A 25,845-nucleotide genomic window follows, 5' to 3' on the forward strand; every position below is an offset into this window, starting at 1 on the left:
AGAGAGAGAGAGAGAGAGAGAGAGAGAGAGACACACACAATGACTGGGCTGTTAAAAAAGCAGAGTACATCACATGCAATGAGACAGATGCTTCCAAGACAACAGACAGACGTGGTAGTTGCTGCCAGTATCCATGGAAATGGCTCTCATCTTGTCTGAATAAGTATTTAATTTTGAAGCAGCATGTTGTATATGCCAGGTTGCTGATTCACTGTAGGTTCAGATGCCTGTAGAAGTATCTGAAATTACCCTCTTTGACATTCAATCCACCTCTATTACTGAATTTATGAGCCATTTTCAAATGCATAGGATAAATCAATGAATATAAACGTGATTCCAGCAGCAGTCCATAGCCACATGAAATGGCAACGGAAGGCATAGATGGAAGTAACACCAGCATATAGAGGCATTCAGATATCAGGACTTGATATCAGTAGCACACATCATATCCTCCTGAGATCCAGCAATTTATTTTTGTCCTTTCTAGTGGACATCAGTTTCTGGTTCGTATCTCTGATGCCATACAAACCACTGTATTAAGTCCTGTTGTCCCTTTGAGAGGACATTCTTGGTGTCACGACTTCCATCGAAGTCGGTTCCTCTCCTTGTTCGGGCGGCGTTCGGCGGTCGACGTCACCGGTCTTCTAGCCATCGCCGATCCACCTTTCATTTTCCATTTGTTTTGTTTTGTCTTGTCTTCCTGCACAACTGATTTACATCTCCTACTAATTTACATGTGTATTTTGCCCTCTGTTCCCTCCATGTCTGTGTGGGGTATTGTTTATTGTCAAGGTTGGCACGCTTCCGGCTGGTTTGCGCCGCGTTTTGTTTTATACCCATGCTTTGTAGCAGCCGGTACTTTGTACTTGGGTTTTGTACTTTGTGCTGTCCCACTTGTTCTTTGGGCATTTGTGTTGTGACGCGGTTGCGTTCTGTATTATCATTGCCTAAGTAAAGTGCTTTGTCCATTCATCTCTGCTCTCCTGCGCCTGACTTCCATGCACCAGCCACACCCACCATTGACTCTTGGCTTTTCACTGATATCACGCGTGGGGGTGTGACCTTGACAACTTTATCTTCCTGGTTCTTGGTCCCAGATTCAGCTATGTTCAGCATACAGTGCCTTCGGAAGGTATTCAGACCCCTTGACTTTTTCCACATTTTGTTACATTACAGCCTTATTCTAAAATAGATTAACATTTTTTAAAAACTCAGCAGTCTACACACAATAACACATAATGACAAATCAAAAACAGCTTTTTACACATTTTTGCCCATTTAGTAAAAATAAAAACACAAATACCTTATTTACATAAGTATTCAGACCCTTTGCTATGAGACTCGAAATTGAGCTCAGGGGCATCCAATTTTCATTGATCATCCTTGAGATGTTTCTACAACTTGACTGGAGTCCACCTGTGGTACATTCAATTGATTGGACATAATTTAGAAAGGCACGCACGTGTCTATATAAGGTCCCACAGTTGGCAGTGCATGTCAGAGCAAAAACCAAGCCAAGGTCGAAGGAATTGTCTGTAGAGCTCCGAGACATGATTGTGTCGAGGCACAGAAGGTCCCCAAGAACACAGTGGCCTCCATTCTTAAATGGAAAAAGTTTGGAACCACCAAGACTCTTCCTAGAGCTGGCCACCCGGCCAAACTGAGCAATTGGGGGAGAAGGGCCTTGGTCAGGGAGGTGACCAAGAACCCACTGGTCACTGTGACAGAGCTCTAGAGTTCCTCTGTGAAGATGGTAGAACCTTCCAGAAGGACAACCTTCTCTGCAGGACTCCACCAATCAGGGCTTTATGGTAGAGTGGCCGGACAGAAGCCACTTCTCAGTAAAAGGCACATGACAGCCCGGTTGGACTTTGCCAAAAGGCACCTAAAGACTCTCAGACCATGAGAAACAAGATTCTCTGGTCTGATGAAACCAGGATGGAACTCTTTGGCCTGAATGCCAAGTGTCACGTCCGGGGGAAACCTGAAACCAGCCCTACGGGGAAGCATGGTTGTGGCAGTATCATGCTGTGGGGATCTTTTTCAGCGACAGGGACTGGAAGACTAGTCAGGATTAAGGCAAAGATGAACAGAGCAAAGTAGAGAGATCCTTAAAGAAGGACAACAACCCAAAGCACACAGGACAACGACCCTAAGCACACAGCCAAGACAACGCAGGAGTGACTTCGGGACAAGTCTATGAATGTCCTTGAGTGGCCCAGCCAAAGCCCGGACTTGAACCCGATCGAACATCTTTGGAGAGACCTGAAAATAGCTGTGCAGCAACGCTCCCCATCCAACCTGACAGAGCTTGAGAGGATCTGCAGAGAAGAATGGGAGAAACTCCCCAAATACAGGTGTGTCAAGCTTATAGCATCATAACCAAGAAGACTTGAGGCTGCAATCGCTGCCAAAGGTGCTTCAACAAACTACTGAGTAAAGGGTCTGAATAGTTATGTAAATGTGATATTTCTGTCATTTTTTCATTTTTTATAAATTAGCAAAAAAATCAAAAAACTGTTTTTGCTTTGTCATTATGTGGTATTGTGAGGGGAAAGAATTATGTGATCAATTTTAGAATAGGGCTGTAACCTTACATAATGTGGAAAAAGTCAAGGGGTCTGAATACTTTCCAAGGCACTGTATACATAGCGTTTACATGAATATGTTAGGGTTATGGCTAGGGTAAGGTAGTTTGGTACCAATATCTTCAGCTAACATTCCACTCCTTGCCAAAGAGATTGACCAGGGGCATTATGGTTAGGGTTAGGGTTGAGCCAGGGTGTAGACATGAAGCTAGGGTTATGGTTAGGGTTAGGGTTGAGCCAGGGTGTAGACATGAAGCTAGGGTTAGGGCTAGGGTTAGGGTTACTGTTGAGCCAGGGTGTAGACATGAAGCTTGGGTTAGGGCTAGGGTTAGGGTTACTGTTGAGCCAGGGTGTAGACATGAAGCTAGGGTTAGGGCTAGGGTTAGGGCCAGGGTGTGAACATAAGACGATAGGAAAGTGTGGAGAGACATGGCAGATGACAGTGAACAGGGCTCCTCCACCTCTGAATTCCCAATTCAACCCCTGACGAAAGACAAATTCATGATGCCAAACTAAAGTAACACCATTCCATCACCATTCAAGTTTTGTCAATGGGTGAGATGCAGTAAGGCTTGACGTGATGTGGTGTGTGTGTTTTTTTAACAACAGCTGACATGTTGGTAATAAATAAGCTAACCTGATTCAATGCATTTACAGTCTTATTTGACTGGTTGTCATGTGTTGTCAATATATTAAAATAGTTTACAATCAACGGTTAATGTGAGTTAATCATGCTACTCATTTTATTGTCATTCATGTCCAATATGAGGGGTGACAATCAAAACTTGCATCATGATTCCACCTAGTGGTCATTTTAAAGAGCATGCGGCTCATATTCACACCTGCACCTCTTTATTTAATCTCAATTTCAGACAAACTGAATAATATGCCAATTGGACCAGCTGTAAGAAAGATGTACAACTATAATTGACCATAAACATTCAACCTACCTTCAAGTAATGACTCTTCAAAGTCAGCAAAACAAAAAAACATCACTACAGATTGCTTTGGCTACAATATAGTTCTATCCTACAATCATGTAACGGGCTGGTTTCCCCAAACCAGCAGCTACAGTACCATAATGTATGAGTCTGGTCACTCTCTCATGTACTCTCCTCTTCCTCCTCCACCCCGAGCAGGCAGGTGCTTGTGATGGTACCCATCATGGCATAAGGGTCACAGCTGGCGGAGGGCCGACAGTCTTCAATGTAGCCCTTCTCCTCCTGGCCCACCTAGCGTTGGATCCAGATGCTGGCCCCGCGGTTGGCCACCCTGGCATAGAAGTCGCGGGTGATGGAGGTTTCATGGAAACCTGTGAGGCATCTGATATTGTCCTGGCCTCCGCGAGGGTCGTACACACGGATGTGCTCGGCGTGTTGCTTGCTCAGCTTCTCAATGGCCTGCTCAATATGTCTGTTTGAAGAGGGGAGGGGTTAGGTATTGGACCGAATCTTGTAGTTATACAGCCTTACAGAACCTTACAGTGCAATAATGTTTTTACAGTAATACTCACTACAGCCACCCTTCTTAACTTATCTCCTTGGTGCTAACTTTGGTGTGGCAGCCTGCCCCGTTCCAGTTCCCCTTTAGAACCATCCTGAAAGACTTGTTATACGGCATTGAAAAAGTCAAAGTTTACCTGAGCCGGCATGACCTCAACATTGGTGCCACAGATCCTGAGCCCAGAATAGAGACATGCCTTTTAGTGACACTCCACAATGTCCCTGCCATAGATATTGTCTGCACCAACCCCACAGTAGTATGGACCTGAGAGAGAAAGAGAGAGAGTTAAATGGGACCAAATTCAAAGGCCTATTTGATAACATTAAGATTGTATATAGACATATAGATAGAGGTAGATTTAATATATGTAGTGCTTTTCCGAGTGCACAAGACCATTTACATTATGAAATGAACAAGGACACATGGTATAATACAATAGAGTCAGTCACCTTGGGGACCTGGGAATCCATTTTGGGGCCAGCCATAAGGGTGACCATCCATCCCTAGGAGAGTGTACTCCTGCTCCATTCAAAACTAGGGGGCATAGTCCTTCACCTTCTTACAGCCTGAAAGTATGTTACACTCTGTATAGGAGAGAATAGGCATACTGTAGGGTTAGTTTGATTGACAGGGAAATATTAGACAGTCAAAGCCTACAGGCTGCTGTTTATCTTGACCAAAACCAGTTGGTCTCTGTCAACTGATGTAGAAAAGTGATCTCTTGCAGTAATTATTTTGAGTACCTGCAGGCAAGCGGTTGTACTTAAGGACCTCACACAGGACCAGTTTGTTGGGTGACAGGGTGAAATGGTCCCGGAACATAAAATCAAATCAAATTGTATTAGTCACATGCGCAGTGAAATGCTTGCTTACTTACTAGCCCCTAACCAACAATGCAGTTTAAAAAAAATACAGATAAGAATAAGAGATCAAAGTAACAAGTAATTAAAGAGCAGCAGCGAAATAACAAAAGCAAGACTATATACAGTGGGGTACCGATACAGAGTCAATGCGCGGGGGCACCGGTTAGTTGAGGTAGTATGTACATGTAGGTAGAGTTATTAAAGTGACTATGCATAGATGACAACAGAGAGTAGCAGTGGTGTAGAGAGGGGGTGGGGGGGGGCACTGCAAATAGTCTGGGTAGCCATTTGACTAGATGTTCAGGAGTCTTATGGCTTGGGGGTAGAAGCTGTTTAGAACCCTCTTGGACCTAAACTTGGGGCTCCGGTACCGCTTGCCGTGCAGTAGCAGAGAGAACAGTCTATGACTAGGGTGGCTGAAGTCTTTGACAAGTTTTAGGGCCTTCGTCTGACACAGCCTGGTATAGAGGTCCTGAATGGCAGGAAGCTTGGCCCCAGTGATGTACTGGGCCTTTCGCACTACCCTCTGTAGTGCCTTGCGGTCGGAGGCTGAGCAGTTGCCATACCAGGCAGTGATGCAACCCGTCAGGATGCTCTCGATGGTGCAGCTGTAGAACCTGAGGATCTGAGGACCCATGACAAATCTTTTCAGTCTCCTGAGGGGGAACATAGTCACTGGGATCAGGTACCTGTCACTGTTGGATCCCTGGACCTGGTAGGTGCTGGAGCCATCAAAGTTCTGCCAATATCAATTCCAGCATTAACATCATGGAATACAGTGCACTGTACTAGAGATAAAATGTTCTGCGAGATGGGCCTAATGCTTTGGGCTTGATGAAGCAAGCAAAACTTTATTATACATGTCACCTCTGGACAAGTATGCTTTCTTGTCAGGTAGACACTACAAGTCAAAGTCAGAACTTCTTTTTACCTTCCTGCAGAGGAAGATGACACAGATGCCATGGCTTAGAGTCTAAGGGGGTTAAAATGACAGAGAAACAGATACTTGAGAACACATGCTGTATAGTGATACATAGTTCAGCAGGTAATTCCTCATGGTTGTTTCATCAGATGGTGTCATCAGATGTTGCACAAGAACATATTTTGTATTGTTATTCATGTTCTATTCCATTCCCTTGTACTCTATGCAAATTAGAATTTAACAAATTTTTATTTCACAAAATATATTTAGATCCCAATCTTACTGTGAATTTTACAGTGGCTTACAGGCAGCTCTGTGGCAAGTAAAATTATGTATTTCATATTACAGAACACTTACTGTAATATAAATACGGTATCAAAGCAAGTAATGACACACATTAAAATACCGTAAAATTGACGCTATTATACTGTAAAAAAGTCAACGCTATCAGAATCGGATTGATGTCAAAATGTTCAACCATTTAAGGTTAAAGACTTGCTGCCACTCCGATCTGTACCCTATACAAATTGATGGGGCACTGTAAACACATAGGAGTTAAATTGTTACAGGATTCTCACTCATGGTTGCAACAAATACAACCTCTTCCAAGGCACACAATATGATAATGAACCAGAAACCACAATACCATGCACCCACTAGTGGTCAAGAGGTTTTTGGTGCTCTAAAGGTATGGTACGGTACTGTATTCTGTCGGGTGGAATTACAGTACCTTTCGTAATACAGCAATTCTTTCCCTGCCCATATTTTCCCACAATGCACCATAATTTACAGTATGCTGCAGAGTATTTTACTGATGATAATACACCAAATTACTATATAATTTACAGTTCTCCATTACAGTGTAGACATACAGTGCAGAAAGAAAAGGCATACAAAATAAACCTGCACACTGTTGTACTCTCTCAAATCGGCCTTCATCAAAAATCTCTTTAACAAAATGTATCATTTGTGAGCACACAATGGTATTTGTGAGTTTATTTTGTTTATATTGAACAATTTGCTCTACCTGACACCTGGTAAGTTTAGCTGGATGTGCACACATTAAATTAATGTAAAGCATGTCTTCCCACTGGGCACAGACATCAATTCAACAGCCAGTCCACATTGGTTCAATGTCATTTCAATGAAATGATGTGGAAACAACGTTGATTTAACCAGTGTGTGCCCAGTGGGCGAGGCGTTTCACTTTCTTTTACATCATCCACACTTCCAACTTCTTCACTTACTGTTTGATGGGTGACGTGAGGAGAGTTGATTCTACTGAAGCAGTGCTCTGGTCTCTCTTCCTGTCAGCCTCAGATCATCCAAGTCGATTGAGACGTCTAAACCCATTTAGAGTTTTTACACAGTTTATGGAAATTAGCTTGTTGTGACATGGAAGAGAGAGGCTCACATGTCCTCTCATCATTGATAGCTGAGCTATCAATCAACTAGTTAAACTGCTTTGAAGTTCATTGTTTTACCGTATAACTAATTACACAAACATTTTAATTAACATTAAAACATCTTAAACTTGTTTCTAAAAAGGTTTCCGTAATCCACATCAGGCTTTGACTAGTTGTCAACTATGTAAGTCTTACGATGTATATTTAACTTTGATTTGACTACATCCTTTAGTGTTTCACAGGTCCACATCGTTCAAAAAATAAGCTGAAGAGATGCAAAAGCACTGACCAACTCAAATTCACAATGTGATCCTATATGCAAACACCAACAACAATTTCAAATTCTGTTTCATTTGTTGACATTCTACACATGTTAACCCCTAAATGAACACAAAACCCCCTTACAAAAATACAGCCAGATTTCGACAAGCATGGACCTTTGAACCAGGAAGACTGAGGCAGCCAAATGCTTCCTTCCCATGAAAAATAAACATGAGCACCCACCTGTGCTATCGCAGGCGGGCCATCTGCTGAGAGAGGACTGGTGCTGTTTAGTGATCCATGCATTGTATGCAGCTCAGTGCACAAGAGGACACATTACAGGCCAGTACGGAGGACGGCTCCTCATGAAACGCACCTACTTTCCACTAGGCTGGCTTTCCTGACTGACATGACACTGACTACTGATCTGACATTGGGGGACTGGCCACAGGACAGAAGGGGTGGGTATTTCTGAGTCTGATGTGGCACAATGCTCAACGTCTGCTGACAGAGTCAACAACTACAGGAGGTAGAGATCGGGTGTCTCTCTCGTGTATAATCAGATAATATACTGAGATTGGGAGAGGTGCTATGTAAGCCTAAACTTGATGAGTCATCTTTTGAAAAGTAGGTATGAAGCCACTGAATCCTTCCTCCAATTTTAAACGAAAAAGATGCAAATAAAGTTATAATGCAATGGTATTTCAAAGGGAATGCTATGTTTTGCAGGCCATTACCAAAATTGACATGTAACATTCTCTCCAATCAAGTCTCTTATTATTTTGTATTTGATACAACAGTCCAATATTCTGCTCTTACACAACATATTTGATATATACTGAACAAATATATTAACGCAACATGTAAAGTGTTGGTCCCATGTTTCATGAGCTGAAATAAAAGATCCCAGAAATGTTCCATTCACACAAAAAACAGATTTCTTTCAAATGCACAAACGTGTTTAAATCCCTGCTAGTGAATATTTCTCCATCCACCTGACAGGTGAGGCATATCAAGAAGCTGATTAAACAGCATGCTCATTACACAGGTGCACCTTGTGCTGTGGACAATAATGTCTACTCTAAAATGTGCAGTTTTGTCACACAACACAATGCCACAGATGTCTCAAGTTTTTAGGGATAGCGCAATTGGCATGCTAACTGCATGAGTGTCCAACAGCGCTGTTGCCAGAAAATTGAAAGTTCATTTCTATACCATATATGGCTTCCAACATGTTTGCTGATGTCAATGTTGTGAACAGTGCCCCATGGTGGCAGTGGGGTTATGGTATGGGCAGGGATAAGCTATGGAAAACAAAAACAATTGCATTTTATCGATGGCGATTTGAATGCACAGAGATACCATATCGAGATCCTGAAGCCCATTGTTGTGCCATTCATCTGCCGCCATCACCTCATGTTTCAGCATGATAATGCACAGCCCCATGTCACAAGGATCTGGACACAATTCCTGGAAGCTTAAAATGCTCCAGTTCTTCTATGGCCTGCATACTCACCAGACATGTCACCTATTGAGCATGTTTGGGATGCTCTGGATCGACATGTACAATAGCGTGTTCCTGTTCCCACCAATATCCAGCAACTTCGCACAGCCATTGAACAGGAGAGGGACAACATTCCACAGGCCACAATCAACTCAATGTGAAGGACATGTGTCACGCTGCATGAGGCAAATGGTGGTCACACCAGATACTGACCAATACTTTTTTTTTAAAGGTATCTGTGACCAAAATATGCATATCTGTATTCCCAGTCAAATCTATAGATTAGGGCCTAGTTAATTTATTTCAATAGGCTGATTTCCTTAAATGAAGTGTAACTCAGTAAAATCTCAGAAATTGTTTCATGTTGCATTATTATTTTGTTCAGTATACTTGCTGCTCCATCACAGACAGTCTTTCAATGGTTCATTTCAGAAGTGTGTGTTAATACAAATTTTATTAGAGCCACATCCACAGTAAACACACCTGGTGGTCTCTACATTGGTGGGAACATGGCCTGACACATTTATTTTTCTCTTTGAGAAAGAATGAAGTGTCTAAATGAAAGGACACTTAAAATTCCTGGATGGATCTGATGGAATATATAGCATTCTTTTGGAGGTGTGGTCTAAAATACAGATCCTGAAGGGAGGATAACAGCTGATTTGGAATACAAACATCACCAAATAACATGAGAAAATAGAACTATGACAATATAGATTAACAAATAAATAGACAAAGTTTCCACACATCCACAGACATTTCCTCATGTTGTACTGTTCTCCGGAGTTTAGACTCCGTAGCTGTGTTGACCAAATCCCCATGAGCAATGTGCTGCTCAATCACAGCAAAGAGATGCTGCAGCAGATCAAGCTCTTCAAACCTGTCAAAGTTCCAAGTTCAAGACAAGAAGAGGTCTTTCAGTCCAACAATCCACACTCTGGGGTTGTGGAATTGTCTGAAGTTCTGCTCAACAGATGCTCTCTCCAGCTCAGGCCTTTCTGACAATTCGTCGCCCACTCTTCCCAGCAGCCCTCCTCCAGTCTCTTCCTCTCTCTGTCCTGCAAGGCTGGCTACTGACCCGCCAGCTGCTAGGGCAAACTCGGGCACTGAGGGGTAGAGAGGAGGGAGTAACAGCTGAATGAATAATGTATTTGTCATGCTGTATTGTAATAACTGCATAATAGCCTGTAATGATGAATATTAGTTCTTCAAACACAGAAAAAGTTACTTATAATAGCATTAGTCTACTACCATTGATGCATTTTGTTATTCATCCCATTATAGCATACACATAGCCCTTACCTGGTACTCCACATCGGCCCGGCTCGTTTTCGGGGCTTGGCAGCTTGCCTCCGGTACTGCAACCAGCCGCAGACGAGCTCATGAGCTATCATCATATACAGCAGGAAGATGAGAACAGCGGGATCCATCCGAACGAACGGTAACGGGCTGCTGTGCAGGTATTTGAAGAGGACGGATGGCGCGAGCCTGGAAAGGAGGTTGTCCAGGGAGCGGGAGCCAGAATGGGTTCGCGCGTGGTATACTCCGTTTATTCTCGAGAGCAATGAAGTAATTTGTTCTAATGGAATTGCAACCGAGATTTTCTCGAGTCCTGCTCCTTCCTAATTTGCGCCTAATAACCACCCACATCTATGGGTGTGTGCGCTGTCACTGTGTAGCCTACCCCACCCGTGCTAATCTCACTATAGACTAGGCTACAGCCGAAATGATGCCCCCCCACCTATCAATACAGTGTGTACCCCAACCATCTTTGTATGAGTTGGTCATCTAATCGAAAACATGCTACTGTGCAAGTGACCATTAAGCTTGTAATACTATTGATGCCACCGAAGAGGACAGGGGAGGATGTTGCCGTGGAGACATGGCGGTTGCTAGGGTGGGATGTCGTGTCGTGATTCCCTTGTCCATCTGTTTTTTTTTATTTTTATCAATCTCATTTGACCAGGGCAAAGCCATCTGGACTCTTGATCAGGGAGCCAGGAGAAATAACATGACGGCAATTGACTTACCTTATGATTACACATTAGACTCATAATTAGGCTACACATAGGTCTGACTGGTTTTAGTTTAATATATCTACCATGTATGTTACTTGTCACAAGATATGCAATAGCCTCATAATCAAAGGAATGACGATATTTATTGTAAAACTGAACTGAAGCAATATGGTGCATGACATTCTGTTTTAATTAGTAATATTCATAATCACAAAACATACAACTAAGTGACCTTTCAATAGCATTTTGCTTGGAAATACATGCTCATCATTATATTTTCCTTTTAGTCTTTTATTTGCCCCGGAACATCAGCACTGTATTTGGAAGCAAATTGCAACAAGGCCCCTCTCTATCACAGATTCTAATATAAGGCATCAAATCCCTCTCTCTGTCTTTGTCTCTCTTACTGTCTTCAGCTGTCTTCTATGAAAGTGTTTATAAACAGCTATATAGCATGGCTCTCCTATCAATAAGCTATAAGTACAATTTAGCACTGTAGCCAACAGATAGGATTCTGCGACAGACATTTTTGTCAGAGTGTTCTTCATTTCCACTTCATCTAACTCAATATTAGTAGAATTACCAAAGCAGAGCAGTGTCTGTCTTGTCTCTGAGGATCGAAGGGGCAATTTCATGCTTTGGCAGCTAGAACTGCATACAGCGAGCCATCTCATCTTATTGACCTCCAACTATCCTGACAGTCCACCAGCAGAAGTCCCAGACTTCAGGACCCAGTCAGTCAAATCTGCAGCTGCTCCATTGATTGCAATGGCACATGGATGAGAGTGAGTGTGTTTGTGTGTAGGGTTTGTGAAGGTGTGCAGTGAATGCTATAGCCATTCACTCACAGTTAGCAAGTCAATGCTATCCTGATATCCAGGTGTGTGTGTGTGTGTGTGTGTGTGTGTGTGTGTGTGTGTGTGTGTGTGTGTGTGTGTGTGTGTGTGTGTGTGTGTGTGTGTGTGTGTGTGTGTGTCAGGTGCAAGACGACACAAGCAGTTCTTCTGCTGTGATATCGCCTTCATTTCACAAAGCCACCACCAGGCAGCAGAGTCTCCCCTTCTACACCATCTCCTTCCTCACTAATTCTGTGGAATCCTGCAGACACACAAAAACAGATATTTGTAGGTTATTCACAGAGCACATTAGAATAGAATAAATAAGTCAATAGAAGTTCATTGATTCAAAGTGGGACATGTACTTACAGAGAAGCATACTTCATTAGCGAAGTCCCCCGCCATTGGTTGTGCCGGAACTGGAGACACGGTCATTCGGTCCTGCTGAAAATGGACAAAAGGAGAATGATAACAAATGTACAAATATTTCATGTTAGAAACACCTTCTTGGGGCCTCCCGGGTGGCGCAGTGGTCTAGGGCACTGCATCGCAGCGCTCGCTGTGCCACCAGAGACTCTGGGTTCACGCAGCCGGCCGCGACCGGGAGGTCCGTGGGGCGACGCACAATTGGCCTAGCGTCGTCCGGGTTAGGGAGGGTTTGGCCGGTAGGGATATCCTTGTCTCATCACGCACCAGCGACTCCTGTGGCGGGCCGGGCGCAGTGCGCGCTAACCAAGGTAGCCAATTGGCCTAGCGTCATCCGGGTTAGGGAGGGTTTGGCCGGTAGGGATATCCTTGTCTCATCACGCACCAGCGACTCCTGTGGCGGGCCGGGCGCAGTGCGCGCTAACCAAGGTAGCCAGGTGCACGGTGTTTCCTCCGACACATTGGTGCGGCTGGCTTCCGGGTTGGAGGCGCGCTGTGTTAAGAAGCAGTGCGGCTTGGTTGGGTTGTGTTTCGGAGGACGCATGGCTTTCGACCTTCGTCTCTCCCGAGCCCGTACGGGAGTTGTAGTGATGAGACAAGATAGTAATTACTAACAATTGGATACCACGAAATTGGGGAGAAAAGGGGGTAAAATTTAAAAAAGAGAAAAAAGAAACACCTTCTTGAACCAGGTGAAAAAACCCCAAGCCATAATACTCACTGTGAGGTGTGGGTCATACATGTCGTTGGCAATGCCTTCGATAGCGGAAGGCGAAGCTGATCGTTCCACAGCTCCGCCAGTCATTGCCTTTGTTTTGTCCTGGTTGCGCAGGTAGTAGTACAGCAACACTCCCAGAGTGGCCAGCAGCAGCAGTACCACGATGATGGAAGCTGCAATACCTCCTGTGTTGTCTGGTTCTGGTGTGGCTGTATTGGACATAAGGTGTTATTAGACAAGGGTTGCTCAGCCAGACCTGGTGAGTGGCATTAGCCATGAAGAATATATTGTTTGTGTCTTACTTGTTAGTGGGTCTTTTGCTTCACCGGCACAGTTGAATCCTATGTCATAGTCAATGTCATCCAGGGCCAAGACTCCAGTGTATCCTTTGAAACCCTCAAATATAATCTAGAAACACACATTCTCAATGAACAACAACCCTTCCTTGCAATAATACAATATGAAACAATATATACAGGTAACTGGCAAAATAAACGAAACACCAAAATAAAGTGTCTTAATAGGCCGTTGGGCCACCACGAGCCCGAACAGCTCCAATGTGCCTTGGCATAGGAGGGATGCGACACAAGAAAATCCAGCATTTGGTGTTTTGTTGATGGCGGTGAAAAACGTAGTCTCAGGCGTCACTCCAGAATCTCCCCTAAGTGTTCAATTGGGTTCAAATCTTGTGACCGAGATGCACGCGTACACGATCGCAAACACACACTTTCAACCCCCTAATGCTCCGTTGAGACCCCTCTTTCAAAGTCACTGAGATCTCTTCTTCTAGCCATGGTAGCCATAATAATGGGCAACTGGGCATTTTTATACATGACCTGAAGCAGGATGGGATGTTAATTGCTAAATAAACTCAGGAACCACACCTGTGTTGTGTGTGTGTACGTGTTTGTGTGATGTCTGACCTGATACTCATTAGTAGAAGTGATGTCAACATTGAAGCGTGACCAAACTGCTCCCACCTCTTCCACACTCAACATTTGTTTCAGGTTGCCTTCAGACTGCCTCCACACCTTCAGATGACTACCATCTGCATGGACACAGTATGGAATATAACGGCATTAACAAACTGGCAACCAGGATCATCACCATCATGGTCGGCATCATCACATAGACACAGACAGGTAAGGCAGGTTGTTTGATAGAGTTAAGACAGCAGTGGTGGTGAAGTCCAGTGGTGTAGGTTGGGTCTTACGGGAGACTGGTTTGTACACCCAGAAGCGCAGGCAGGTGCCCTTGGTGGAGGGCCGATGAGGACTCAGCAACCAGGCCTTGTATTTGGCTGTGTCCCTGGTGCTACTGGGGAGGAACAGGAAGTGACCTGCAGAATGGACACAAGGACAATAAGACTGGGACCAATCAGAACATGCATTCTTATCTGGAAGAGTAGGATTTCAGAGGCCAATTTGATGCTTATGACAAATCTTATAATGCATTATAACTGCATCATACCTGCATGCTTTAAGTAAAGTGTTACCGTTAGGTTTAATCAAGACCTTAGCTTACAGTAAATGCATTTAAATGTGTCACCTCTCTCTGTCCCAAGGGTGTGGTCATGGGATGGGGTGGGGTAGTGGGTCTCTGCCTCAGCACTGGTCAGCTCCCAGTCTAACTGGTCTAGCTCAGGGTTCTGAGTGTTGGTCCAGTCACACATACCTATCTCCAGGTCACACTTAGTACCTGACAAACAGACCAGCATGCATGTCACTAACACACACAATAAGAATCATTATCTCTCTCTCTGTGTGTTCGTATGTGTGTGTGTAAAGTACTGACCAAGTGTTTGACAAGGATGGTTTGAGAAAATTATGTCATCAACTGAGACATGAGTGCCTTTCCCACCCGCTCCCTGCACCTCAAACTCCAACTGAAACACAAACAATTTTCAATTCAGTCATTTAGCAGACACTCTTTTCCAGAACGACATACAGGAGCAATTTGGGGTAAGTGTTTTGCACAAGGGTATATCGACAGATTTTTCACCTAGTCGGCTCGGGGATTCAAACCAGCGACCTTTCGGCTACTGGCCCAATGCTCTTAAACACTAGGCTGCTTACATCTGACCTTTCAGTGCTTGCAGTGTCTGACCAGTGGCTTGATCACATGACATCATGTACACTACCTGCCAGTCTGTGATGGTGCTGCTGATGTTGCCGTTGCCATGGCGCCAGACATCACCCTGGTCCAGGTTGTTGGAGAAGATCTTCACCCTATCTCCTTTCACTGGCTTCATGTACACAGTCAGCAAACCTAAAATAGAACACACACACACTAATGTTGGAGCACATATTTTTTTGTAGTACATTTACCCCTTTTTCGTGATATCCAATGGTAGTTACAGTCTTGTCCCATCGCTGCAACTCCCGCTAGAGTGCGATGGGACAAGGACATCCCAGCTGGCCAAGCCCTCCCCTGACCGGGACGATGCTTGGCCAATTGTGCGTCGTCTGTAGTGACTCCTCAAGCACTTCGATGCCTTAGACCGCTGCGCCACTCTGGAGGCCCCAGCATGCAAAGTGCGATGTGTGATTGAGGGTGGGTGGGTATGTACTGTAAAAGGTATATACTCACCAGGATTCTCTCCCCCCATGTGGTACCAGAAGTGAACACACTCTGTTTGTACCACGCCTACTCGCACAGGGGATGTAAGGGTGGCCACACTGCCCTGTGGTAGGATCTCCACATCACTGTCTGCCATCATGTAGTACCCTAAGGACCAACAATAGGATATGTTGAAGTAGATTCCATGTATCTTTGTATCTCTCACTACTTGTATTTGTGAGAGGTATTGACATGTTGAAAGCACCGAGCTGTCTGTTTAAACGACTAGCACACAGCTCAGACACCCATGCATACCCCACAAGACATGCCACCAGAGGGCTCTTCACACTCCCCAAGTCCAAAACAGACTATGGGAGGTGACAGTACTACATAGAGCCACGACTACATGGAACTCTATTCCACATCAGGTAACTGATGCAAGCAGTAGAATCAGATTGAAAAAACATATAAAAATACACCTTATGGAACAGCATGGACTCTGAAACAACACAAACATAGGCGCAGAAACATGCATACAAACACATGATAACATACGCACTACACACACATGGATTTTGCCATTTGCCATTTTTTTTGCCATTTTGCCTTGAGGGCGCACAGTGTGTTGTGAAATCTGTTATGAACGTATTGTAATGTTTTCAAAATTGTATAGCTGCCTTAATTTTGCCATACCCCAGGAAGAGTAACGGGATCCATAATAAATACAAATACAAATGATCTCCTTTTGTCGTTCTATTTCTCTCTCTCTCCGTCTCTCACCCATCACTGTCTCCAGTGTGTGGTCTGTTTTTGGCCCAGTGTTGGAGGACTGCCAGTTAGTGTGGAGCCAGCGGGAAGTGCCAGTGGTGGTGTAGCCGCATTGCTGGCCTTCAAAGGAGCACTTATTGGGCACGGTGCATGGGCGGTTCACAAATGTCACGTCATCTAGTGCAACCCGCCCGTCAAAGCCGGAGCGCACTGCTTCAAATATCAGCTGTGTGTGTTTGTGAATCAAAGAAGAGGAAGGAGAGGGGAGCAGGGGTGGAGAGAAATGGAAGTGTCATATCAATGTCAACATGAACAGACATATTCTATTTTTGTTATTATTCATGTTTATGTGTCACTGGACCTAAAGCCTGTATTGAACCCACTCATACCTGGAAGCTAGTTAGCTGCTCAGATACTGGACAGTGTCCCTCATGCCAGAAGTTGCCATGGGCACCGGTGCGGCTCCATAGCAGACTCTCACCGCCGTAGGCATCACGCATCTTAACACTGAGTGCACCTGAGAGGGATAGAGAGAGGGGGAGACGGAGTGGAGTTGAGAGAGAAGGAATAAAAACATAGGAAGAGGATGTGAGAGGAAGAGAAGAGGGAGATAGAAATAGGACGTGAAAGTGGTTTTCATTGTGTTCAGGAGTGACTCTTCTGGAAGTCAAGGAGAGCCCTTCATCCTCACCTGTCTCAGGCCCATAGAGCTTATAATAGAAGGACAGGCAGTGATGTCCGGAGGTGCCTGGCTGACGGTACGATAACAGACGGCCAGACACACCCCGTAACAAGGGGCTCCATACGTCTACAGCAAGGCTTTTACCTGTAATCAAAGACATGATTAATTAAGGCGTTATAGACATCTAATGACTTAATGATCAGGTCCATTGGTTACATAGAGAGCAGAGAACACTTGGATTAATGCTACTATGTGAGAAGTACGACATGGTAAGAATGTAAAACTGGTAAGTGGTTATGTGAACCTAGCTGACTATTCTATGCAGGTGTAAGGTCATGTTAGTACCGACGCCAATGGAATGGTCCATCCCTGTGAGCAGGCTCCAGTCAAAGTTGTCCGTTTGATCCTGGTACCAGCCACACAGTCCCTCTTCAAAGTTACATGACAGAGCTGTCCAGAAGAAACAAATCATATCAGCAGAAAATCAACTAAATAAAATGCTATATACTATACAGGATGTGTGTGACCATACTGAAATACCAAATGATCACAGCAAAACAATATTTGTTCAAACTGAAACATAAATTGCTTACCTGTGGGAGAGGATGGGAAATACTGAGCGTGACAGTTGATGAAACGAACATCCTTCACAGATATTCTGGCACATGGGCACAACTTCCTAGCACGAGCCACAAATTCCATCTTGGAAAGAGAAGGAGTGAAAGAAAGAGTAAATACCAGAAAGAGTAACCACAGCATCAAAAAATGAATACAATTAATATGGTAGTAGATAATACAAGATAATTACTGGCTACAAACAAGGTCCCCCAAAACCAAACCATAATCATGTCTTGAAGGTATCATACCTGGAAGCGGTGATCCCTGGCTCCGATGTACACCTGCGCCTGCTGGTACACCCCCTCTACAGATCCTGTTTTCCCACTGAACTCCCAAAGCCTGGGCAGACTGCCCAACAGACTGTCAATCACCCGGATGGACACCTCACCTAGGGGAGAAAACGGGGAACAAAGAGGCAGAGGTAAAGACAAGGAGCGGCAGATGTCCTGAACTGTAGGAGGGACATAGGTTTTGGTTAAGGGGATTGTTAGGGTTTGCTTGCAGGTGGCTGAGGCTGTGTTACCGGTGTGATTGCTCTTGCTGGTCAAGGAGTAGGAGAAGTTGAGGGTGCAGGCTGGCCCCGAGGGGCCCAGGAGAGGGGTGCGTGTCTGTGCCTCAGTCAACTGCTGCCCTGGGGCTTCAGCTAAAAACAGGTACTTGTCTGAGGGCAGAGAGAGAGATGGAGAGTTGGAGGTCTGTCACTATACTGAAAAAAACCCCAAACAAAATGTACAGCTGACCAGACATGGCCACTCATACCTTATAGTATCTTGATATGCACACAAGCATAACACACACAAGCAAGCATGCACACGAACACACACACTCCGCTGACCAAAAGTTACCTTTGGGGGTGTCATTCAGCACCCACTGCTGGCTTCCAATGCTGCTGTCTGTCCATCCAGAGCTGCCCTTCTCATAGGAGAAGTCCCCTACACAAACACACACACTAAGAACATGCAGATTCACACAAAAAAAATTGGGACAAATAATACAGTTGAAATCGGAAGTTTACATACACTTAGGTTGGAGTCATTAAAACTTGTTTTTCAACCACTCTACAAATTTCTTGTTAACAAACTATAGTTTTGGCAAGTCGGGTTAGAACATCTACTTTGTGCATGACACAAGTCATTTTTCCAACAATTGTTTACAGACAGATTATTTCACTTATAATTCACTGTATCACAATTCCACTGGGTCAGAAGTTTACATATACTAAGTTGACTGTGCCTTTTAACCTTTTAACAGCTTGGAAAATTCCAGAAAATTATGTCATGGCTTTAGAAGCTTCTGATAGGCTAATTGACATCATTTGAGTCAATTGGAGGTGTACCTGTGGATGTATTTCAAGGTCTACCTTCAAACTCAGTGCTTCTTTGCTTGACATCATGGGAAAATCAAAAGAAATCAGCCAAGACCTCAGAAAAACAATTGTAGACCTCCAAAAGTCTGGTTCATCCTTGTGAGCAATTTCCAAATGCCTGAAGGTACCACGTTCATCTGTACAAACAATAGTACACAAGTATAAACACCATGGGACCACGCAGCCGTCATACCGCTCAGGAAGGAGACCCGTTCTGTCTCTTAGAGATGAACGTACTTTGGTGCGAAAAGTGCAACTCAATCCCAGAACAACAGCAAAGGACCTTGTGAAGATGCTGTACAAAAGTATCTATATCCACAGTAAAACGAGTCCTATATCGACATAACCTGAAAGGCCGCTCAGCAAGGAGAAGCCACTGCTTCAAAACCGCCATAAAAAAGCCAGACTACGGTTTGCAACTGCACATGGGGACAAAGATCGTACTTTTTGGAGAAATGTCCTCTGGTCTGATGAAACAAAAATAGAACTATTTGGCCATAATGACCATCGTTATGTTTGGAGGAAAAGGGGGAGGCTTGCAAGCCGAAGAACACTATCCCAACCATGAAGCACAGGGGTGGCAGAATCATGTTGTGGGGGTGCTTTGCTGCAGGAGGGATTGGTGCACTTCACAAAATAGATGGCATCATAAGGAAGGAAAATGATGTGGATATATTGAAGCAACATCTCAAGACATCAGTCAGGAAGTTTAAGCTTGGTCGCAAATGGGTCTTCCAAATGGACAATGACCCCTAGCATACTTCCAAAGTTGTGGCAAAACGGCTTAAGGACAACAAAGTCAAGGTGTTGGAGTGGCCATCACAAAGCCCTGACCTCAATCCCATATAAAATTTGTGGGCAGAATTGTAAAAGCGTGTGCGAGCAAGGAGACCTAAAAACCTGACTCAGTTACACAAGCTCTGTCAGGAGGAATAGTCCAAAATTCACCGAACTTATTGTGGGAAGCTTGTGGAAGGCTACCTGAAACACATACTAATTGAGTGTATGTAAACTTCTGACCCACTGGGAATGTGATGAAATAAATAAAAGCTGAAATAAATCACTCTACTATTTTCTGACATTTCACATTCTTAAAATAAAGTGGTGATCCTAACTGACCTAAGACAGGGAATTTTTACTAGGATTAAATGTCAGGAATTGTGAAAAACAGAGTTTAAATGTATTTGGCTAAGGTGTATGTAAACTTCCGACTTCAACTGTATAGTACACCTACAATAATACATACATCGTAAACGCAGAGTACTCACCGCACTTTGCCTCGTCATCTTTATCCGCACAGTCTTCATGAAAGTCACAGATCTTACTGGTGTCACTAGTGCAAGGATGCCCAGGAGGTTTGGGGAAATTTGCTAATGTGACATTTCCTGCAAGAGGAAAGGTGGGAAGGGGCCAGAGTAAGCAGGTAAATAGATGCAGTATACATGCTATGTTATGACCATATTGCACTGTGCTGTTGGTTAACATTATTAGTAGTTCAGTTTTTTATACATTGTGTAATTCAGAAAACACCTTCCTTGTATGTGTTTATTTGGTTCACCTTTAGAGAGACGGCAGTTAGGAGACATCATAATGCTATCGATAGCAACCCCTCCGTACTCCTTGTCTCGGATTGCAGCCACAAACACAAGCTAAGACAGATGAATGTCATTAAAAGGAGAAAGAGAGCAATATGCAAATGAAAAGGTGGTCAGTATTCAACAGGCTTTTATACCAATACTGTCCCTCATCCAATGTAAGCTCTTTGATTATCTGGAAAACCATCTGGAACAGATGTCCACGCTTTGATTATGTCCACCAAGCCCTATCTAGTCCACTCACCTGGAAGCTGGTGTTGCTAATGATCTCCACCTCAGCCTTGACCCAGAGGTCCCCTAGGGCACCCCCCCTCTGCCACACCGGGTAGATCTCCGTGTCTGCCACCAGCACAGACAGGCCTCCAGACCTGGGCCCGAACTGGTGGCTGTACATCACCATCTACAGGGCAGACATGACGTTCATTTAGGTGTTTTTGCTCACATTAAAGACAAGTATCTATAACTTTAAAGACTGTAGTAAATTAGTAATTAAAGTGAACATAATGATTGATTCAACTATTGTTACCTTGACTGAGAGGTTAGCAATATGATGACTGTCAGAGTGATGATATAGTGTGTGATAGTGTGTGTATGTGTGATATGCGTTTGGTAGCCTTACACCAGTAATATAAATGTTGCTGGTTTGAATCCCCGAGTCTACTAGCTGAAAAATCAGCCGATGTGCCCTTGAGCAAGGCACTTAACCCTAATTGTTCCTGTAAGTCGCTCTGGAGAAGAGCGTCTGCTAAATGGCAATATTTTTTAAATGTAAATGTGCGTATAAAGTTCAAAAGACTGGCCTGCCAAGGTAGAAGCCATGTGTGTGTGTGGAAACAGCATGATAGAGGGGTGTTTTGGAGAAGCCTTGTTGTGCCTTAGTGCATACCTTGCAAGGATCTGTGCTATTGGTTGGTTCCAGTAGAGGGCTTTGAAAGGATGTCCAATCAGATTTGAGCCCGCCTTCAGGTACAGTGACATACAGGAAGTGACCTTCAGGGCAATAACACAAGTTGAAGACATCTCACTGAGGAATAAAATCAGGACAGAACAAGTATTAATATGTTTCTATAACGACATTGAGCTTGTACCCGATGCAGCATTGTTGGAATGGTCTCTACCAGGTCCTTTAAAAGGGTCTGTCATGGAGATATTGGCCTGACTGGTCCTTGTCCACTTCAGACTAGTGGAGACAGTCCTCAGGTCCCAGTTACACACTCCTTCTTCAAAGTCACAGCCCCAGTAGCCTCCTAAACACACAAAGCCATACAGAGTTCATAAAAATAGTGGAAGAGGGTTAAAATAATGATGAAATAAGGTGACTCTCACCACAATTCTGCTCGTCAGTTTTGTCACCACAGTCATCAGCGCCGTCACAGACCTGACGCTGCTCCACACAGCCCTCCCTATTACACTGCAGTAACCCTGCAGCACACGACTCCCCTGGGACTGGCACTGAGAACAAAGAGAGAGGTAGAGGTGGAGAGAAAGAGAGAGAGAGAAAGAGAGAGAAAGAGTAATCTCTCTAAACTCAAAGTGATGTTAACACACTGACACAGAATAACAGATCTGAGGAAGAGAGCATAAAGAAACAGAGGAATCAAAAGACAGAAAAAGAGAGAGGCTCACGAGGCAGGGCACAGTCGAAGAAATGCAGCTGGTCTATAGCCACGTCTCCGCGGCGCCCCTCGGTGCGTTGGGAGTGGAGGCGGATCTGGAAGGTGGTGGGGATGCGTCCCAGGAAGACGGTTGCCTCCCTCCAGCCACGCACGCTGGTGCTCTCAGGACGCCACACCACTGCCTGCTGGGTGCTATCCTCCCTATACACAGAGGCCCACAGTGGGGCAGGCCCCAGCCCTGTGAACCCTGATAATAGTATAAAGGTTAGATTTTGCTGGAATTTACCTCATTCTACACAGTGGCTAACCCCTGTGTTTCCCATGCTAAAACTGATCAGAAGAACTAGCTAAATATCACTGTAAAACCCTTGATTTTGTAATGCTATTGTGTTACCTGGGTCCCAGAGGAAGTATCTGAGGTGCATTCGGCATGAGGGAGAAGACTGTTTCATCATTGGAGATGCCATCATTGCAGTGCTGGGAGAATGTGCCTTCACTTCGGTCACTCCCATAAACCAACCTAAAAACACAATACGCAGTCATTGTATAATCTCCCACACACAAATAGCCTCATTCACCAAAGCCCCATATACTACCCACCATACGTCGCCAAACCCACTGGCTCCAGGTCATCTATAAGTCTTTGCTAGGTAAAGCCCCGCCTTATCTCAGCTCACTGGTCAACATAGCAGCACCCCCCCGTAGCTCGCGCTCCAGCAGGTATATTTCATTGGTCACCCCCAAAGCCTATTCCTACTTTGGCCGCCTTTCCTTGCAGTTCTCTGCTGCCAATGACTGGAACGAATTGCAAAAATCACTGAAGCTGGATACTCATATCTCCCTCACTAACTTTAAGCATCAGCTATCAGAGAAGCTCACAGATCACTGCATCCGTACATAGCCCATCTGTAAATAGCCCATCCAACTACCTCATCCCCATATTGTTCTATATATCTATATATTTTTTTTACTCCTTTGCACCCCAGTATCTCTACTTGCACATTCATCTTCTGCACATCTATCACTCCAGTGTTTAATTGCTAGATTGTAATTACTTCGCCACTACAGCCTATTAATTGCATTACCTCCCTAATCTTACCTCATTTGCACACACTGTATACTGATTTTTTCCTATTGTGTTATTGACAGTACGTTTGTTTATTCCATGTGTAACTCTGTTGTTGTTGTTTGTGTCGCACTGCTTTGCTTTATCTTGGCCAGGTCGTAGTTGTAAATGAGAACTTGTTCTCAACTGGCATACCTGGTTAAATAAAGTTGAAATAAAATACAAAAATTAAATAGATGTGAATTACATTTTTTAGTAGTGTGTGATACAAATCTTCTAAGCCCTGTGTTTTAGTGTTTTTTTTATTAGTGTACATTCACTGGGAGAGCAGGAGTGTGAGTACCTATCTGAGTGCACTGAGTACCTATCTGTGTGTTCTAGTACTGTCGAGAGTGTACCTGTGGCTGTCCCAATAGTGAAGTCTGAGGAGGGTCCGCTGTCTGGCAGTGTGTCCCCTCTCTGACGCCTCTCCCAGGAGTAGGCCTTCTCCAAGGACTGGTCCTGCCAGCCACACACGTCTGGGTCCTCAAAGTCACACACAAAGTCCATCCCTCTGTAGCCTTGGGTTTCCCACCAACACGCATGATACAGACAGGCAGACAGACAGGCAAGCAGACATAGGCATCACTTAAAATCAAAAGCTTGTATTGCAATGTGTTGGTCTGAGGGAGCAGCAGTGTGTGTTCTTGGAAATTGATTTTTCTTGACCTTGAACTTTTTCCACCCCGTTCTAGTGATATAACATAACGTTTGGTAAATGTCAGAGCTGCATGATTGGTGTTCAGTGGCAAATGGGCACGGTCACTGGAGCGCAGGTAAGATAATTGATTTGTCCGGCTCAGTCAGAGCAGAGGGAGTCTTACCACAGCCGTCTTCATCGATGCAGTCTGTACAGTCACAAACAAAGTCACACTTCAGCTCTGGGGTCTGGCATGCAAGTGTCTGTGAGCCAATTGCTGCAAAACAACAGACTCATCATTGACTTTGAAAATAATCTCCATCTACAGTACAGTAGGAGAGTGATTTAAGCAGAAAAAACTAAAACTGTCTTTTTTAAGTGGCCAATTGCATAAATGCCCCAGTAGGATCTTCCATTCTTGGACCTGAGTACGTGCAAGAATTACCCGGGCAGTAAGTAACCCCTTAACTCCCCTCTTATCAGAACCCATTATAATCAACGTTTTATGAGGCTGCTAATGTTAGCAGGCTCAAAGGCCATACAGTGCAGTAATCTGGTAAAGGGAAATGTTCAATCCAAGGTCCCTGACAGCAGGTATTACAGAATCCATGTCACAAGAGTCCATAAAGTAACACTGTACATAATAAATAAGAGTTTTTGTGGTAGCAGTAACTTCCAAAGCCACAGGACCTACGTTCATCATGCACCTACACAGCCTATTTCAAGTCAAAAACAAAAACGATATTGCACTTCCTTGATAACTGTGAATTTAAAAAGTTTCCTTGTTGCTGACACGGACAGTGAGTTCAGTAAACACTAGCCTACATTTAGCAAAGTATTACATGAAGACTACAGTGTCAATGTTCTTACCCCAGAGAAACGTCAGCAGTAAAACCAGTGCTGAAAACCCTCTGTTAAATCCCATGTTACCCTTCTCTTTCTGCTGGAGTTGTGGACGTCTGAACACCACCTGGCACCTACTAGACTGTGATAACAGCCACTGTCTGCCTCTGCCCTCCTCTGATCTGCTGATTGATAACAGGTAGACTTTACATCCACCTGCATCAGACAGAGCCTGAATAAAACAGCACTTTTCATGTTTAAAGGCACTTTACTGAACAGAGGACTAAATATTATGGCTGCATGCATTCATCAAAGGTCCTGAATTCCTCTTCATGACACTGAGCACTGCAGAGCTGCCATGTAGAAACTTGGCTCTGATGAGCATGTAGAAGTCAAGGCACTGAATACTGATAGGATAGTAATTTGCAATGTATACCTTTATGAAAGTATCAAACTTGTGTCATATTGATACTTTAAATTCGCTATAGATACATAATTTAATTGGCAGTAGCACATACTGACAGAAAGGTATATTTAGGTGCATGATTGAGTGTAGACTTGCAGTATACAGTGATGTAATGGTAAAAACAATAGGTGGGTAAACTGATTGCGGTGTAAAAAGTAACACTCCCTATACTTTCATGTAAACTGCATTTACCCTCCACTATACCACTGTGCCTGTATGGCAACATCGGAAGTTAACGCATTTCAGATCAATGAGTTCATCTGACCTTATCTGATATCCACATTTATAATCACTCATGTAGCAGTTGCTCAGCAATTTGAAGTTTAGTGGCTCCCAAAACCATATGAACTTCCTGTAGTTAGATACACAGTGAGATAAAGTAGAGAGAAAAGTAATGACAGATGCGTTTTTCTGTTATGAAACAGGAGGGAGCTATTTGAAAGATGGAGTGTTATATTTCCCCTATGTTGAACCACATTGCTCAACATGATAATTGTTTTATGACTCCATGACCGGAGATGGAATTTCATACTCATTCGTTT

The 25,845-nt window shown here is 44.0% G+C and overlaps 1 protein-coding gene and 2 long non-coding RNA genes across 4 annotated transcripts; all 3 read right to left on the reverse strand.

Annotated features, from left to right (window-relative positions):
• Window positions 1–3,307: 3,307 nt before the first annotated feature.
• On the reverse strand, window positions 3,308–4,672 carry LOC139552347 (uncharacterized). Its single transcript, XR_011670419.1, has 2 exons — window positions 4,541–4,672; window positions 3,308–4,355 (listed from the first exon to the last, which is right to left on the reverse strand). It is a non-coding gene; the product is annotated as an uncharacterized lncRNA (long non-coding RNA).
• Window positions 4,673–4,803: 131 nt separating this feature from the next.
• On the reverse strand, window positions 4,804–10,949 carry LOC139552346 (uncharacterized). 2 transcript variants are annotated; one of them, XR_011670417.1, is made up of 3 exons: window positions 10,350–10,948; window positions 7,787–10,153; window positions 4,804–7,219 (listed from the first exon to the last, which is right to left on the reverse strand). It is a non-coding gene; the product is annotated as an uncharacterized lncRNA (long non-coding RNA). The 2 variants fall into 2 exon arrangements; XR_011670418.1 differs by lacking the exon at window positions 4,804–7,219 and having other exon boundaries at window positions 9,483–10,153; window positions 10,350–10,949.
• Window positions 10,950–11,189: 240 nt separating this feature from the next.
• Window positions 11,190–25,823, reverse strand: mamdc4 (MAM domain containing 4). The gene is made up of 29 exons (XM_071363989.1): window positions 24,865–25,823; window positions 24,179–24,271; window positions 23,714–23,875; window positions 22,644–22,769; window positions 22,260–22,496; window positions 21,960–22,085; window positions 21,722–21,880; window positions 21,520–21,623; window positions 20,878–21,033; window positions 20,597–20,687; window positions 20,307–20,423; window positions 18,518–18,604; window positions 18,196–18,333; window positions 17,921–18,060; window positions 17,648–17,756; window positions 17,400–17,504; window positions 17,064–17,198; window positions 16,762–16,889; window positions 16,385–16,598; window positions 15,635–15,772; window positions 15,186–15,313; window positions 14,840–14,930; window positions 14,594–14,743; window positions 14,259–14,384; window positions 13,969–14,093; window positions 13,348–13,453; window positions 13,049–13,254; window positions 12,271–12,345; window positions 11,190–12,163 (listed from the first exon to the last, which is right to left on the reverse strand). Exons 1-29 carry the CDS (start codon window positions 24,917–24,919, stop codon window positions 12,128–12,130), a joined length of 3,663 nt encoding a protein of 1,220 aa, XP_071220090.1. The 5' UTR covers window positions 24,920–25,823; the 3' UTR covers window positions 11,190–12,127.
• Between the last annotated feature and the right edge of the window lie 22 nt (window positions 25,824–25,845).

The sequence above is a fragment of the Salvelinus alpinus genome, chromosome 24 (assembly GCF_045679555.1).
Source record: "Salvelinus alpinus chromosome 24, SLU_Salpinus.1, whole genome shotgun sequence".
Taxonomy (NCBI): domain Eukaryota; kingdom Metazoa; phylum Chordata; class Actinopteri; order Salmoniformes; family Salmonidae; genus Salvelinus; species Salvelinus alpinus.

Excerpts from the sequence above, each read along its gene's own strand:
- mamdc4 (XM_071363989.1), bottom strand. The coding sequence starts at position 24,919 with ATGGGATTTAACAGAGGGTTTTCAGCACTGGTTTTACTGCTGACGTTT. Across the intron at positions 21,034-21,519 it reads ATAGCACAGATCCTTGCAAG|ATGGTGATGTACAGCCACCA; the intron begins GTATGCACTAAG and ends TCTGCCCTGTAG. Across the intron at positions 14,931-15,185 it reads GCACCATCACAGACTGGCAG|TTGGAGTTTGAGGTGCAGGG; the intron begins GTAGTGTACATG and ends TTTGTGTTTCAG.